Raw genomic sequence first — 17,841 nt, 5'->3', positions numbered from 1 at the left:
TCAGATGTTCCTTGATATGCTGACTCAATTTCCTTTTTGCTATTTATTGGATAATAGAATTGCTGGATTATGTATGGTAGTTCTAGCTCTGTTTTTTTTTTTTTTTTTTTTTTTTTTTTTTTTTTTTTTTTTTTTTTTTTTTTTTAGGAATCCCAGCTGCTTTCCATATGGCTAACGAATTGCCATTCCACCTACAGGGTACCAGAGTCCATATTCTCTTCCAGATTTATCTTTTTCATAAGAGCCATCTCTATAGGTGTAAGATGAGCTTTTGTTGTTTGTATGGTTTTTATTGTGTTGTTTCCCTGTCTTGTTGTAGATGATTTGAAACAGGCTCTCCCTATAGAGCCGAAGCAGGTTTGTCATGAGGGCGCAGTCTCCCTGCCCCAGATTCTAAGTGCTAGAATGTTATGTGTGTAGCACAGCACCTACACCATTGTGCTTATAATGTGCACTTCTCTGGTAATTACAGCATCAGCTACGTTTCCTGTCACTGTGACAGGTACAGGACAAAACAACTTAAGGGAGGAAGGGTTTACTCCGTCTCAGTGTGTAGGGGTACAGGCAGTCACAGCAGGGAAGTCAGAGAGGTAGTGCATTGCATCCTCACTCAGGAAGCACATGCAGAGGGGTGGGCTGGCCTTCTCCTCTCTATGTGTTCCGGCACCCCAACTCAGCAGCCACATTCAAGGTGAATCTTCTCTGTACTGTTGAACCTTTCTGGAGATCCATATACACTCGGTGCTTCAGGGAGACTAGCTCTCTCTCTCAAGTTGACAATGAAGATTAGCCTCATCGGTGATCCTTCAGATTTTCCGCAGACCACTTGGATGTTTGAGAACATTCCCTTAAGTTTTTCCAAATATTCGCCCCCCCCTTTTTTTTTAACTTTTAAAAAATGAACTCTTTTGAGGAATGGTCTTTCTCAGTGTAGCTCAAGCAAACCTGGGACTCTAAGTATATATAGCCCAGGCTAACCTGAGACTCTAAGTATAGCTCAGGCTAATCACCGCCATTCCACTCTCACTTCCTCAGAGCTGGGATTACACCACAGTTCATATTACTGTATCCAGCTTACCCACTTTAAAAATAAGGTTATTTGGCTTCTTACTATTATGGTCCTTCACATGTTAACATTTGTCGATCTCCTGCAGATTTTTTTTTTTTTGTTTTGTGATCAACATAAAGCTTTCAGAAAACACTTCATACTTACTGCAGGCTGCTTTGAGCTGATAACTTTTTTCGAGGAGTACTCACACAGCGACACACTTCCTCCAACAAGACCATACCTACTCTAACAAGGCCACACCCACTCTAACAAGGCCACACCTACTCTAACAAGGCCACACCTACTTGAAGAAGGCCACATCTACTCTAACAAGGCCAGGCCTTCCAATAATACCACTGCCCCTGCCAGATTTCTAGTTTGATCATTAACTATGTTCTTGATTCCATAATTTGTGTGCCCTTTCAAAAACTTTTAGACTATTAAAATAATCATTCTGAGTCACTTGTCAGGCAGTTCATAGCTCTCTGTTTCTTTGGGGGAGATTATTGTCTGTCTGTCTGTCTGTTTTTGCTATCAAAAGTTCTGTTTTTCATGTGTTTTGCATCCACAATTTCAATGTCTGTGCTTTTGAGGAATTAGTGATTTATTTCAATATCTGAAGATTGGTTTTATGGGAGAGATGGTCTAAAATATGATATTGGCCAGAGGAGGGGATGAAAACGTGGAGGCACATGTGACCTAGTGCTGCCTATGACTTAGTGCGTGCATTTGTCTGTAAACGTAACTTTATTTGCCTGAGGTAATTGTCGTCTCCATGGCTCACTGCTTCCATCTCCTAACCTAGACCTCATCCTGGAAGCTGCTGGCCTCCATACAATCTTATCCAGGCCTAGAATGTTTCCAGCCTCTCAGACTTACTGTTGAATACACTCAGCCTTTCTAGTGCTTTCTGAACACAGGCTGACTGATTCAACTCAGCTGTTCTGGCTCAAGCTGCTCTTCAAGCTGAGTCAATCTGGCCTTTCCCCTGGCCTCTTTGAATTGCTCTGCTTGACATCAACCTAACTCTAGCAATCTATTCTGATCTTGTGACCCCGTCTCATTCTCTGGCTCATTATGTCTTCACCTGTGTGTAGCTTGTTCTCTCTTCAAACTGTCTCTGTCCAACTCTCCCAGTAGAACTGCCTCCTCCTGTCTCTGCGCTGCTCTCTTCTTAAGCATCTTCCTTTTCCTCTCTCTTCTCATGAGAGTTGGTCGTGTCCTATTCAGTCAAATCTTTCTCTGATTCATCACTTTGCAACCCAATTAGACATCACTTTTAAACATGGGTGCTTCCTTCTACAAACTGACTTTATTGTTATTGCTTGAGATTAAAAACCTGTCAGAGGGATGAAGGTGTGTGCTAAGGGTGCGTCTGTAATCCAGCCATAGTAGCCAATGTTGCTAGATTAAAACTACGTCTACATTTTTTTTCCTGATCAGGAAGAGAAATTTTAAAAAACATTTTGTTCATTACACGTTTCAACTCTTCTTAAAGTGTCAATCTTGTATGAATAAATTACATTTAAAGTTGGATGTTTCCTTAAATGTACTTGGCAATCTATCCAATTTTGTATTTAAAATAAATTTCTTGGTTAAAAAATCTTTCAACAAGATATGCATTTTTAGCAATAATCAAACTACCAAGCTTAGTAAGAGAAAAAAGCAAAATATGTTTTAACTTGGTAGGATATCCTTTACTGAGGATAGCTCTTGAATTAATATAGAATGCACACACCATTATGGTGCTATAAATCTTTCACTGACATGTTTGGCTAGTGAGCAGTACAGAAGTTGGAGAAGCCCAATTGGGACAAGAGGCAGAAGGCAAGGACCAGGAGCTAGGTGGCTGCTGCATAGGTCAGAACGTGACTGGCACGGAAGACATCATTCCAGGAACAACCTTGCTCAGCTTATGTTTCTTGTTTCTATTTCCCATCTGGTTGGAGAGTCAGTGTAGAAGTATGGATGTCCAAGACATTTTGACAGAAAATATTTAGGAATCTAAGTGCTGACTAGCATTTGATGGTTTTCAGACATAGTTACACATGGGAACTCACACAACATGGGGATAGAAATTAGAGTCACAGGCTCAAACTTGTCTTTAATTAAAGTAGTTTGAAAGTGTTAAGTTATCCTATATACTATTTCTGGAACTCATAAGAATTCATCCACCCCGTCTTTTCCTTTGAGAAACTGTAAAGTTTACCCTTAGCTTTTTCTTAACTATTTTTCTGATCAGGAAAAAAATGACCTTTGCTCTTTGTGTTTCTGTATTTTCATTTGCAAACTGACTCAAGGTAGCACTGACTACTCCTCCACAAACTATCTTCCAGAGCTTCCATGAAACTGCTCAAACACTATTATTTAGAAGATTAAGGATAGAATGAAATGACATGTGAAGTTTAATAGAGATGTTGTAATTAAATATGTGTTATACAAATAAGAGAACATACAAGAAAGAGAACATTTTAGCTTGTAGTGATCAACTAGAGAACGGGAAGGTATGGTTAAGGAGTTCCTTTAATAAGAAGCTATCCTACCAGCAAGTATACTACAGATTGACAACTAGTGCCATGCTATTTGACTGTGGAGACTTGCATTCTTCTATACAGTTTCTTCCACGAGCCAATCTTACATTCTTAAAACACACAAACACACACACACACACACACACACACACGCACACGCACACGCGCACACACACACACACACACACACACACACAGAGAGAGAGAGAGAGAGAGAGAGAGAGAGAGAGAGAGAGAGAGAGANCTATTTTCACTCATGTATATATGTATCTGTGTCTGTGTGAATGTACAGCATGTGTTTATGGGTGCCCATGGGGGTCAGAGCTGTTGTTAGGTCTCCTAGAGACAGAGTGACAGTGATTGCGAGCCATCTGGTGAGGTGCTGGGAACTGAACTTGAGTCCTTTAGGAAGAGCAGTCATCGCACTGAACCACTGACTTCACCACCTCTCCACCCCTGAGTTTTACATTCGTAAAGTTGAAAAATTGGAAGAAAATGTTGACATTATCCTGGAGAAGCAAAACTTACAGCTTCGATAGTTTAAGCCTGAGTTATGGAAAAACATTGACATGCAAACCACTTATGTCTCCTCAATTCGCCATGAAATTATATCCTTCAGCTCTCTAACACAGCATCTGCAACATCCCAGTGTATCTTCCAACTCATCATGCTTGAGAGTGAAGGTAGGGAAGCTTACTAGTAACTAAAGAGGCAATGAGCATCAAGTGGCCTTTTTTTTTTTTTTTGGCAAAGTGGGAAATGTGGTCATTGCGTTGACTATGCATCTGTGCTCTTCTAAAATATAAGTTCTTTCAGAATAAATTCCATTTGGCCTGGATAATTCTTATAATTTTTTAATAAAATTATATAATTAATTACTCATGTAACTATATGTGTTTGAAAATTCGCTGTAGTTTCTTTATTCTGAGGACTGTTAAGGTGTATAGACAGTCAGGACAATTATGGCTTCTTGGGAAATAAAGATGCTTTATCTTAGAAAGATAATAATAATATCCATTTATTAACCTCTCAAAGAGAATGGAGAGAGTATAAGTGAGAAAATTATACTTGTATGTTTCCCCCTGTTATACTTGTTTATATTGGCACTGAACATATTTTATTAGAATTTGCAACATTTTAGATTCTGTTTCATATTTAATAATATTTCTGTACATGGTAGCAGTTTCAAAGAATGGAAAACTTTCTAAGTGTGAGCTCATTGAGTTTGGTCATCAAATTATTCAATTTTGGCATCTCCTTTTCAAGCATACTAGATGCTCAGTATCAGTCTGAGTTTCTTGTCTTGTTGATATGATAAAATATTCTAACAGGAGCCACTTAAGTGTCTATTTTGGCTTCTAGTTCAAGGGTACAAGCCATCACAGTTGAAGGTCTGGGTACCAGAAACCTGGAGAAGCCTGCTTCATTGTTAGCATCCTCAGAACAGGACCAATGGGTGTATGCTAACGTTCAGCTTTCTTTCTTCATTTGATGCAGGCTAGAATCCCCTCCCCAGGGGTTGGTCCCCCCTACAATTAAAATGGGTCTTTCTCCTCAAGATAATTCTCTATGGATGCGCATGCAAAGATGCCCATTACCCCAGCTGATTCTACACCCTGCCAAATCGACAGCTAGCACTGACCGTCACACAGCCTAAGTTTCTAATGAATAAATGTATTCAATAGATTAATAAATGAGTGATAATATTTACAGTGAAACTGTAATTCTCCACAATATACCCATGTTTCTTTACTATTGTTCCTAATTTCTTTACATTCTAGGAGTTTACCTACCAAAGGAAAAACCTTTCCACTTACTAAGGAGGGGAAAGAGAATAACTCACTAACCAAACACCAAACATTTCCTTCTCCTGTGAAGGCAGGGTTACTATGGAACATCGTGTGCTAATGACTGCTTCCTCAGGACAGGCATATGAGTGTGTACGTTATGACATTACTGTCTTTTGGTTATTGGCCAAAAACTCTTTTATACTGACATCTCGGTGATGTGTTTATATGAATGCACCCTTCTTCTCTTCAGGAAAACCCCAAATCAAGACCCAAGCCGCCTTCTCCTTCTTCTTTTTTAAACAGAGAACTTATACATCAAAATGGTAACTATAAACACAAAAGTGCTTAAAACACCCCTCTTGGTTTATTGACAGCAAAAATCCCCGACTTAGCATGTTGCTACTCTTTGTAGTTTGTGGTTTGAATCTGTGTGCTTAATGCATTGCACATCAGCAACCCCCGCACGCTGAGGCTGCAGGAAACCTCCTCAAATAGCTTTGTTGCGGAGAACGGCATTTATGAACGTTGGCAGGAACTGTTCTCTTAAGTCATGTTCAATTTTGAAATTGAATGGAAAAATCTCATCCATGGGGGAGCCAGTCACACAGCATTCTGAGCTCCGTCTTTTGTTAAAGGGCTAAAGTTGTTGGGGAACACAGGATTCCGGGGGCTCCATACATTTGCGAATGCTCTTGCAGGCTTCCTGAACACAGCAGTTTGAACGAGGGACCTAATACAGCTTCAGACCTTCCTGGGAAGAGGCGCAATCACAGCAGGTCTGCCACGTGGCAAGTCTCTTCAAGGCCTGGCGTGGTGGCGCACGCCTTTAGTCCCAGCACCCGGGAGGCAGAGGCAGGCGGATTTCTGAGTTGGAGGCCAGCCTGGTCTACAGAGTGAATTCCAGGACAGCCAAGGCTATACAGAGAAACCCTGCTTCTCGTAAAACCCGAAAAAAAAAAAAAAGATATCTCTTCAAATCCAGATTTCTTTGTGTGGCTTACTTTAAGAATAGTCTCATCAATATTCAAAAATAGCTCAGTTTTACCCATTTTTTTTCAATCAATGCATTCCGATTACTTCGAAGTCCTTCATAGTTCGAGAGAGAAGATCCGTCTTCAGTCAGGTCTCACTGCAGCGCTTGATTCTCTAGTCTTTTGACTGCATAGGCAGCATCTAGGGCTTCTCCCTTGGGATCTGGGGTGGAGCCCAGGCCGCCTTTTGCTTTGTAGTCAGTGTTCTGACCACTGAGCAGCACCACCGTTCTGGGATGTATCTGAATAGACAGAGAGCAGAAGTTGATAGATGCACTTGCCCCAGTAGCAGTCCCAGATGCTAGATGACTGACAGCTCCGACATAGCTTATTTTTAGTACAAACTTGCTTTATTATCACACTTGGACAAAGTCTTCAGTTTTCTGGCAGGCTGCTTTTGTGGGATGGGAGCTTCCCTAAAACTCCAGGGCTAGCGTGAATATTTGTTTCCCTCATCAGGCTGTCAGAGATTCTGAATGAAACAACAAAGGCCACGTGGCTCTGGTTGTGTCTCCTGGGCCAATAAACCTTGCACAGAAGCAAGTGTGTGCGAAAATTCTTCATAAAAAGCCCTCCTTACCATGTTACTCTCCCCTCCTTAAATCCATGTTCTATTAAGTGTGAGTTTCTCTGACTCTGTAACTCTTCTAGTTTCTCAAGAAACAAAACAACAAAAACAAACACCAAGCAAACAAATGAACAAAAAACAAACAAACAAACAAAAGGCTTTTGCTTCTGGACAAGGACTGGTTCTAGACTTCCTTTTCTCATGCCAACGGAAGTGCTGTAATTCCTGCCTGTACTGGTTGGTCAATTTCTCTTGCTCACCATCCTCCACCTTCTGCGGATGTGCTCTTTCAGGATTGGCTTGCCGTTCTGGGTCGTGTTGCTTACATTGCAGCTCTCTAGCTAATTCAGCAGTCTTGCCCAAGTCCATGTACTAGGAACAAAACTCATGAGAACTGCCATCCTAGGAGGTGTGTGGCTTTGTGGGAACCCGCCTGTCATGTGTGACTTCTGTACAAGAGTGGTGACTGTATTAAATCAGTCGTAAATTAAGTCTTCTCCTCAGAGAATGCAACATAGGGGTCATTCCGGGGGTCATGGTGTCCCCCTTCTAGGTAAACTAGAAATCGCTTCTGCCGGCAGGGGCCAGAGCAAAACCGTTTCAATACCTGGTGTCAAGCTATGTCAAAGCATGTTATAATGTTTCAAGAAAGTGAAAGGCTAATTTAATCTGAATCTTGCTTTGCAGGGCAGACTCATGCTATATTTTACTGAGCAACAGAGAGTCTTCAGGCTGCAAATGAAGCCAGAGCTATGGATGTAGGAGAGTTAGCATACAGGCCGTGTGAGCAGAGAGCGGAATTCTGGTTCTCTGTAACACAGTGCGCAGTCTAGCTGCTCCTCCCTCTGGCAAATGAGATTTCAGGGTATGAGCTCTGCCGTCTTATTAGAGAGCAGGATGTGAGTAAGTCCTTCCTGGAGATTGGGAGGCGGTGGTGGAGGTTAGCTGCCAAGGCCACCACCAGGACCAATGGGTGGAGACTGCATGTCCACAAGTCATCAGGGTGCAGTCGTGTCTGGACCAAGTATCACAAAGCAATGTTTGTTTTTGTTCTGCAGCCTCCACCTCAGATATACGATAAGCAGCTGGATGAAAGGGAGCACACCATCGAAGAGTGGAAAGGTGAGATAGAAAAGGCCCTACTGTGCTCTGCTGCTATGTGCGCTTGCCTGACTGGGGCTCAGGATACAGAAAAGGCCCTACTGTGCTCTGCTGCTATGTGCGCTTGCCTGACTGGNGCTCAGGATACAGAAAAGGCCCTACTGTGCTCTGCTGCTATGTGCGCTTGCCTGACCAGAGCTCAGGATATAGAAAAGATCCTACTGTGCTCTGCTGCTATGTACACTTGCCTGACCAGAGCTCAGGATATAGAAAAGGCCCTACTGTGCTATGCTGATATGTACACTTGCCTGACCAGAGCTCAGGATATAGAAAAGGCCCTACTGTGCTATGCTGATATGTACACTTGACTGACCGGAGTTCAGGATATAGAAAAGACCCTACTGTGCTAGGCTGATATGTACACTTGCCTGACCGGAGCTCAAGATATAGAAAAGGCCCTACTGTGCTATGCTGATATGTACACTTGCCTGACTGGAGCTCAGGATATAGAAATGGCCCTACTGTGCTCTGCTAATATGTACACTTGCTTGACTGGACCTCAGAACATAGAAATGATCCTACCATTTATGCCCTGTATTTGATACAAGCTCCGTGCAGCTTCCTCTTGTAGAGCACCCTATAGAAGTGACTTTCCAGTGGCTTGGTATGGGGCTGGTGCTTTTGCCTGGTATATGTAAGGTCTAAGTTCAGTCTCTAGTACTGCGATAAGTAAATGAAATACAAATGGGAAACTATTTTAAAATTTCCCAAAGCTTATCAGCATTTATGTTAACAGAAATGCTATATTTGCTTGAAAAAAAAAGAATTATGGACAACTTTGTAAAATAGTATCTAGATGCAAAGCATTTGTCATGGAGTCAAACTCCATTTGAATACTTAAATATTAAATTTCTATGTTGCTACAAAAAAATTAAAATTAAGTTTGAGGGCTAAACTGATGGATCTTCAGAGAGAATGATATTCCTCCAAACCCCCATAACCCTGAACCTACATGTGAAAGGGAGAACCAACTTCTCAGAGTTGTTTCTCGGCTATGCCTCCTCTCTCCTGAATAAACAAAATGTAATTTAAAATTAAGGTTGAGGGCTGGTGAGATGGCTCAGTGGGTAAGAGCACCCGACTGCTCTTCCGAAGGTCCAGAGTTCAAATCCCAGCAACCACATGGTGGCTCATAACCATCCATAACAAGATCTGATGCCCTCTTCTGGAGTGTTTGAAGATAGCTACAGTGTACTTACATATAATAAATAAATAAATAAATAAATAAATAAATCTTTAAAAAAAAAATTAAGGTTGAAATGTACTCTAAACATTTTCAAATTAAATATAGTTAACATATACACTTACAAAACTTACAAAATTTGAGAATTTAGATAGAATACATGTGACCCCAAAAGGCTAATTTTCCTATCAGTGAAAACATCAGTTTTTTTTTTTCAGCAAAAGTTTTCCAAACTCATACTGTAGCTTCAAAATTATACCTAAGCTCAAACAAAATAGAAAAACAAGTTAAACCTACACAGAATTGATAGACTAATACAATTAACTGCATAGAAGAACAAATTTAGGAAATCCAAATACAAATGGTGTCACATGATCAAATAGAAATGAGAAGAAACCGGAAAGGAAGGAGATTCTGAGCGACTTTTAAAGAAAGGAAAAAGAGAATACCAGATGGAGGCCACAGGAGAAACCAAATGCTAGAAATAAGCCAAGGATGGCATAAAGAGGTTCCACTGGTCAACGGACCATGCTGGTCAACGGGGAAGACAAAGCCATGAAAGTGGCATCAGGGAGAGACTGGTGGCAGATGGTCAGCTCACAGGGTTGCTTTGTCAAAGGGAAAACATAAAGGCATTGCTCGGGCTGGTGACATAGCAAGTGTAGACACTGAGAGTGGCACTAAGCTGGAGGAGGGGGTACTGGGAAGGACAGTGCTACATAAGCAATAAGAGTGGGAATGAATGATGTTTAGCTAAGAGTGGGAGTGAATGAATAATGTTTAGCTAAGAGTGGGAATGAATGAATGATGTTTAGCTAAGAGTGGGAATGAATGCATGATGTTTAGCTAAGAGTGGGAATGAATGAATGATGTTTATCTAAGAGTGGGAATGAATGAATGATATTTAGCTAAATCCGGCAGCATGAAAGAACTGGAGGCTAATCTGTAATAACAAGGAAAAAAAATTGGTCACCAGTCTGGGAATGACCAAAATGACTTTTTAATCCCTGGGTTTGTGTTGTGCTTAGTTTTACCAGACCCAGATACAAGTCTGGAAGAAAGGTATAAGGATTGGTTACAATGTAACCAATGTGCATCTAGAAAGTGAATATGAAAAGAAATGAGAGTGTCCCACAGCAAAGCCATTGGCTGGGAACACATTGTAGAAGGAGGGTCATATCCTAGCACACATGAGACCTGAGGATGAACCCAAATACTGTGAAATGCAAGCAACAAACAAACAAACAATTAAGCAAGGTTGTTTAAATCTGTAACTGACAGCCCGGGAGTACACCCAGGAGTCTAGCACCATCAGTTCAGAAAACAGTAACTCATTTATTTTTAGACATTCATTTCCTTAACTTCCCGTACTGAGGACCTGCTTTTACTAAGCTTAGTGCTAAGACCAAGGAACTATAGAAAAGGAAGATTAAAAATCCTCAGTGATTTAATACTATATTCAATGCCACGGAAAAGTTATTTCTCATTAGCTAGTGCATGGGTTTGTAGATTAAGGGAATCTTTGCTTTTGTTATAATAACACGGACGATTATTTCTTACAGAGCTTATCTACAAGGAGGTAATGAACTCAGAAGAGAAGACTAAGAACGGCGTAGTCAAAGGCCAGCCCTCACCTTCAGGTACTCACTCTCCGTGAATAACCAAGAAGCTAGTGTCTTTCAGGCCCTTGACGGGTGTGGTCATAGACAATGTCGCTCACAGCGCCTGGGAACAGATATCACGCAGCCATTTCCCTATATTGCAACGTTTTGTTTTCTTTTCTTAAACTACGCATTCAACACTGCTAATTCTGGTTCTATAAGCCAGCACAGTGGCAGTGGTGGGGTATTTTTTTATGATAGTTTTAATTTTGAGATTATAATATAATTATACCATTTCTCCCTTCCTTTACTCCCTCCACTCTCGTGTACCCCTCACTGTTCTTTTTCAAATCATGGCCTATTTCTTTCATCAATGCTTATGTGTGTGTGGGGGGGTCTGTGTGTACATAAATATCCCCAAATATAAGCAGCTCAGTCTATGTGATATTACTTTTAGGAATATGTTCAGGGCTGACCCTTTGGGATTGGACAGCCAACTCTGCTCTTCTCCTTTCTCCTGCTCAGCACTCCTAAGCTGCCTGACATTTAAGGCCTTGTGGGATTTCCCTTGTTCACATTGGCATGTCTATTGTTGTCCTCGCTCAGCTCACGTTTAGGAAGTCATGCTGCTGAGACGGTAATGGCTGCAACTTCTGGCATTCCTAGGAGACACAGGCTCACAGAAAACTCCCTGATACCCTGAGTCTTACAGTCTCTCCACCCCCTCTTCTGCAATGATCCCCGAGCCTTAGGTGCGGGAATTATTCTGTAGATGTATCTGTTGGGACTGGGACTCACAACATTTTGACCAGTTGTGATTTTCTGTAATGGTTTCTGTTTGTTGCAAAGAGAAGTTTCCTTGATGGGGTAATGACTCTATTTATCCTTGGGCATAAGGACAAATATTTAGAGTATAGTTAAGGATTATGCTGGCTTAGCAAAGAGAAGCTGTAGGTTTTCCTTCAGGATCCATGACGTCACTAGCCCTGGGTAGTCAATACTAGGGATGATGTCTTTCTTGTTGGGTAGGTGTCCAATTGGAGAGCTGTTGCTCACCACCAAAGTACACACATTACTACTTCACCCTTGTGTTGCTGGGCCACGAGGACCATTGTTATGGTTCAGTAGCATCATAGCTGAGTAGGTCTGTTAGTTGCTTCCATTTGTGGATGCTCATTTGGTACCATGAAAGCTGGTCCTTGGACCAGGTCAGTTCTAGCTCAGTGGGATCTGGACATGTGTCTGAACTGCATAGTGTCTTCAGCAATATGGACCTGACATCCATCTCCGACAGGCAGCCAAGGCAGTAGCAATAGCCTGTAATAGTTTGAATTATTTTGGACAACCCTGACCAGAAAATCAAAACAGGTCTTGTCATACCTGGTGTTGTGGTTTTGTCTGGTGCTCTTATTCTCTTTGGAGGGAGCATTGTTAGCCTAGATGAGGAAGTTTCATTTAAATCATATATATATATATATATATATATATATATATAGATAGATAGATAGATAGATAGATATAGATATAGATATAGATATAGATATAGATATAGATATAGATATAGATATAGATATAGATATAGATATAGATATAGATATAGATATATAGATATAGATAGACAGGCTTGTATATTAGGTTTTTCTTTAAGGAAGATAGTTAATAGTATGAATTTTTTATTAATTTTTCCGACATCCTTGCTGTTATTTTATCCCATTCCCACCTTCTGTATTTATCTCCTTCCCCTCTCCATAATTAGGGACCCCATTCCCATTTCCCATCAGATCACCAATACCCTATTCCCCCCTCTCTATTGCTCCTCAACCCCTCCTCTCAATGGTCCCTTCCCATGTTCCTTGTTTCTTCAGTTCAAGGCTTTGTATTCACATCTGAAGATTTGGAGCCAGGAGCCTCTGAGGAGAGAATATGAGTCAGGGTTACCTTGCTCAATATGATCTTTGCTCGTTCCATAAAGTACCTGCAAAGTTCATGATTTTGTTTCCATTTACAGTTGAATAACACCCATCAAGTGTATGTACCATGGTTCAGTTGGAAGATATTTAGGTTGTTTCTACTTCCTAGCTGTTGCAGCACAATGTTTTCTCAAAAATGAATGTAAGACACCAATGAAATCATATGACATGAGCCCATCTAAGGTAAATGATACTCAGCAAAGTGTCGATACTACGGTCCTCTGGACCACTAGGCTAATGTAGTGGACAGGGATGCATCCTTCCAGGCACAGTCTCTTCTTTCATTAAGTCTCAGTGTTAGTCTCTCCATGTTAGGAGTGATGGACATATGATTATTGTCTTAGTTAGGGTTTTACTGCTGTGAACAGACACCATGACCAATGCAACTCTTATAAAGGATTATATTTAATTGTGGCTGGCTTACAGGTTCAGAGGGTCAGTCCATTATCATCAAGGCAGGAACATGGCAGCATCCAGGCAGGTTTGGTGCAGGCAGAACTGAGAGCTTTACATCTTCACCTGAAGGCTACTGGTGGAAGACTGACTTCTAGGCAGCTAGGATGAGGGTCTTAAAGCCCACACCCACAGTGACATGCCTACTCCACCAGGGTCATACCTTCTAATAGTGCCACTCCCGGGTGGGGTCAAGCATATTCAAAACATGACAATTATGTACTAATATGACTCTGACTAAAGTCACTGTGCAAAAGTTTCACCTTGTTCCTTGCAGAGTCTGGCACACCTCTGCATCTGTATAGGTTTGACTGATCACACACTAGAGGACCACCTGAGCTATCCCCTTATGTGTGTTAATGCTGTACACTCTTTTTCTGTATACCTATATTATAAATATAAAGAGTTCCATAAGATGTGATCATTTAGGTTCAACTGTAGCCTGCATTCAGACTGTGGTGACATGGGAGGAGGCCGGAGATGATGATTTAAGAGGAGAACTGAATTGAAAGTCTTACTTTTAAAACTTGTTTCCCACATGTGACATTGTTCTAGGGGGAAAGGGTGTGGGAGGCATTGATGAATTAACTAATTAATTAGCTAACTTTTCATATTAAAACTCCTCTCTGAGTAACTCGTTGGCATCCATAACCACTGTGCTACCCAGACAGACAGTTCAGCCATTGCTTGTTGTTCTCACTCGTAGATGACAGTCAATATCCAATTTTATCCCAAATCTCTTTTGTCTTAGAGAGAGTGAATTAGGAACTTTGTCACCATGGTCAAAAATACTTTATGAGTGCAGGAAGGGTTTATTTGTCTTCATGGCTTCACAGGAGTTCATCAAGGTAGGATCATAGTGGCCAAGTAGAGTTGCTCACACTGTGGAAGGTCAGGAACAGAGAAATGGGGTTGTATCGCTCTTGATATTTTTCATTTCCATTTTATTCTGGCCCATGGGATGGTCCCACTCACAGTCAGGTGACTGGTGACCACTCAGTTCTTCCCCTGGAAATGGCCTCACATACGTACCCAGAGGGGCGCCTTCAACATCCCACTTTATTCCCAACCCAGTCAATTTGACAATGAAGATAAGACAAACATTGCAATTCCCTATCTTGCTCACTTGACAACGAAGTATATCACTGTAAATGCAGACATTCTACCTCTGCATCCAGAGAAGGCTCTTGCCCATTTCACAATGCAAAGCAGGCCCGTTTCATCTTCAAATGACCCTCAGATCTAAATGGTTCCATCATTAAAAAAAAAAAAAGGTAAGTCCAGATTGCTACAGATTCAGGGCAGTGTCTTAGTTTTGAGCTTGTGCAAAAGCGCACACTCATAGCCACACCAAGGGGAGGACCTTAGTGTCCAGGTTATTCTAAACCCACCTAGTTTAGCAGTGAACATAACTAACCATCTTCATTGGTTGAAATGAAGAGGAAAAGAATTGCCCTCCACTCTATCCTTCCTTCTTTGTCCTTTTAGGATCTGGAGTGATGCAGAAACTGCGGCTTAGACGCATGCTCTGTCTGCAGTGTAGGAAGGAACTCACAGGCAGAAGCTAAGGCTTAAGGCGTTCCTTGTTGAAGTAGAAAGGATCACTGAGAATTTCCATAATCACCATAACATGCTTGCCCACAGTCACTGAGAGGAAGTAGCAGCATGCACCAGAGAATCTCCTCACACCTCAGGCTGGGTGGACACTGGTCAACCCCCTCACACCTCAGGCTGGGTGGACACTGGTCAATCCCCTCACACCTCAGGCTGGGTGGACACTGGTCAGTCCCCTCACACCTCATGCTGGGTGGACACTGGTCAATTCCCTCACACCTCAGGGTGGGTGGACACTGGTCAATCCCCTCACACCTCAGGGTGGATGGACACTGGTCAATCCCCTCACACCTCAGACTGGGTGGACACTGGTCAATCCCCTCACACCTCAGGCTGGGTGGACACTGGTCAATCCCCTCACACCTCAGGCTGGGTGGACACTGGTCTGCAGAACCCATTTTAGTAATCTTTACCTCAGTCTATGTCCTTCCCACACACACTTTGTCCAAAAAGAGTTTTTATAATTTCTCTCAAGTAAGATCTTTCCCTCTGCATTTGCTACTAGCTCTTGTGCTGAAAACACACGGCCCTTTTCTTATTATCTGTTATTTACTACAAGCCCATTGAGACAACTGTATGCATTCATCCTTGTGTACCATACAGAACCTAAGTGCTCGCTTGCTCATTAAAAATTTATTCCTTAGAAAATTGATACTTAGTTTTTCTCCCTGAATATATTTTGAGGCTATTTCAAACACAGAACCCAAGACAGGAATGTAGTTAATATAGGATGTAATTCAGTATGTTCTTACACCACAATTATAAATATTTATCTGCCCTGTTAGTTTCCACAAATATAAGATAATAGTTTATTTCATTTATTTTGGAAAATGTACATCCATAAATTTTTTGTGGGCCTGATTACCTTAACGTGTGACTAGTTATTTTTAAAAAATGCCAATTAAGTTAACCTAGTGAGAAAGTTAAGACCCTACTTAACCATTCCAACTACCTGTAGCAATCAAAGGTTGCCTGGTTTTACATGTTCCCTAAACTGTATCTCACAAGCTTAACCAATCTGTATCTCAAAAAATAGTAGATTAGACATTCTACTAGGTGGTTTTAGAGTAAAAACATTTGGTAAATTATATGTATTGATATCTTAAAGGACACAGTTATGTTTAATATGTTTTCATGTGCCATGTAGAGATTGGGACACTCTTGGAGCTGGTTTTAGTTGCTTATGTGAACAACTGTGTATATCCCTTCCCTAACGAGAATGTATTGATCTTGATTTGGCAGCTTGAAACTAATCAGGGAAGATTTACAACAGGGAAGCTGGCAGTACCCATAAATCACACTGATTCCCCCCTGGAGAGCAAACCGTTAACATTTTACCAGTGTGCCACTGCATGTGTGCACATGTGTGTGCATGGGTATACATGTTTGTGCACACAGTAAACTATATTCTTAAGAAGCAGTGACTGAAATGCCTTGCAAAAGTCAGCTCTTTGACATTTTCATACCATTTTGTTTTATAAGAAGCCAGGATGATATACTTTTGTCATACTGGTTCTATTGCTATTCCTGTATCAAAACATTAGAAATCTGGTATGAGGAATAAGTCAATGTCGTTCTTTAGGAGCAAAGTGGCTCTAATATCAAAACCTATCGTATTATAGCAATGATTTAAAATTGTAGATAGGAAATTAAGTGTGCGTTCAAGGAAGAATTTATAAGTCTGAAGTTTATTTCTGGAATCAGTATATATCATTAAAAATGCATCTAAACTTCAGGTACGTCCCTAGTTGTACTCTGCTTTGCTATCTGATTTTGCCTGAGGTTATCTGTTTTCAGTAGCAGTGCCATTTGCTTCCTGAATCGATTTGTAATGTCTGCCAAGGGAAAGCAGGAGTAGGCATCAATTTTGCTCTGAAAGCAGATGTTACAGAATGTTAGAGGTAGAACATATGCAGGAGGCTGTGTGCGCCAGTACCCCCCAGCACACACCCCCCCGCCCGTTCCTCCTGACCAGTGAAGCAGAGCAAAGAATGCTTTGTCAGAACATGCAGAGGTTTCTCAGTCTCTTGTGCAGTCCTCATTTCTCAGGTGTGTTCTGCCTTCTGGATTCTGGGAACAGTGCCACACCTCCTCCTACCTAGCCAGTGATCCAGACAACTGAGATTAATTGATTAAAAAAAATATTAAAGCTCAAATAACCTGAGGCTCAAGATCTTGAAGCTACTGGAGAAACTGTCCCTCAATAATTATTTTCTTCCGGTTTTTTCTCTGTATTTACATTCTCATTTAGTATTAGGAAGGTGAGATCAAGAAAATAATTCCCATTTTAAAAACAGTCATGAATGAATAATTTGGGTTAGATCATTTCTAGCCAAAAAATAATAATCCTCATTTTAAAGCCCATCATCATCATTTAATTTGTTTAACTCCCAATTGGCTAGTATCGAGAGTTTCCATTCAAAGAAATTAGATATATTTCTGTGCACTAGCCATGAATAGAAAACAAGTCAATGTAAACTATGAACACAAAGGGGAAAAAAATCTAGCAATAACCTCAATAAATGAAGTGCAAACTTTGCATTCTGAAGACAATTGCTCTTGAAAAAAGTTAAAGGCAGCCTAAATGAATGCAAGGCATTCCATTATCCTCCATTGTTTGGGGGTGGTAAAGTGTCTGTGTGCCCCAGGCTGGTTGATTGGACAGTCAGTTAAAAAAGTCACTGGGTATTGTAGTTGCTGCTGTTGTTGTTTTTATTTTGTTGTATATTTGGATTTTTTTTGCAGAAGTTTAAAAGGTTATTTTAAAATTCAAAATAAATGAATAAATAAATAAAGAAAGAGCCTAGATTATTCTGAAAGAATTCAGTTGGAAAATTCAATATATATATTGAATATATATATATATATATATATATATATATATATATATA

The 17,841-nt window shown here is 40.8% G+C and overlaps 1 protein-coding gene across 6 annotated transcripts in view; it reads left to right on the top strand.

The window, feature by feature from the left end:
• The window catches only part of Mapk10 (mitogen-activated protein kinase 10), a 288,159-nt gene that overhangs the window by 263,355 nt on the left and 6,963 nt on the right, over positions 1-17,841 (top strand). For 5 of the 6 annotated variants that reach the window (XM_029544976.1, XM_029544977.1, XM_021210549.2 and 2 more), the window contains 2 exons: positions 8,027-8,090; positions 10,875-10,952. In XM_029544976.1, the coding sequence (XP_029400836.1) occupies positions 8,027-8,090; positions 10,875-10,952 (142 nt within the window). Of the gene's footprint in view, positions 1-8,026; positions 8,091-10,874; positions 10,953-16,192; positions 17,082-17,841 lie in introns of those variants that run through there. The other variant, XM_021210553.2, reaches the window with a different exon arrangement.

Source organism: Mus pahari, chromosome 13, assembly GCF_900095145.1.
Source record: "Mus pahari chromosome 13, PAHARI_EIJ_v1.1, whole genome shotgun sequence".
NCBI classification, from domain to species: domain Eukaryota; kingdom Metazoa; phylum Chordata; class Mammalia; order Rodentia; family Muridae; genus Mus; species Mus pahari.
This window is presented reverse-complemented; position numbering and strand designations above follow the sequence as displayed.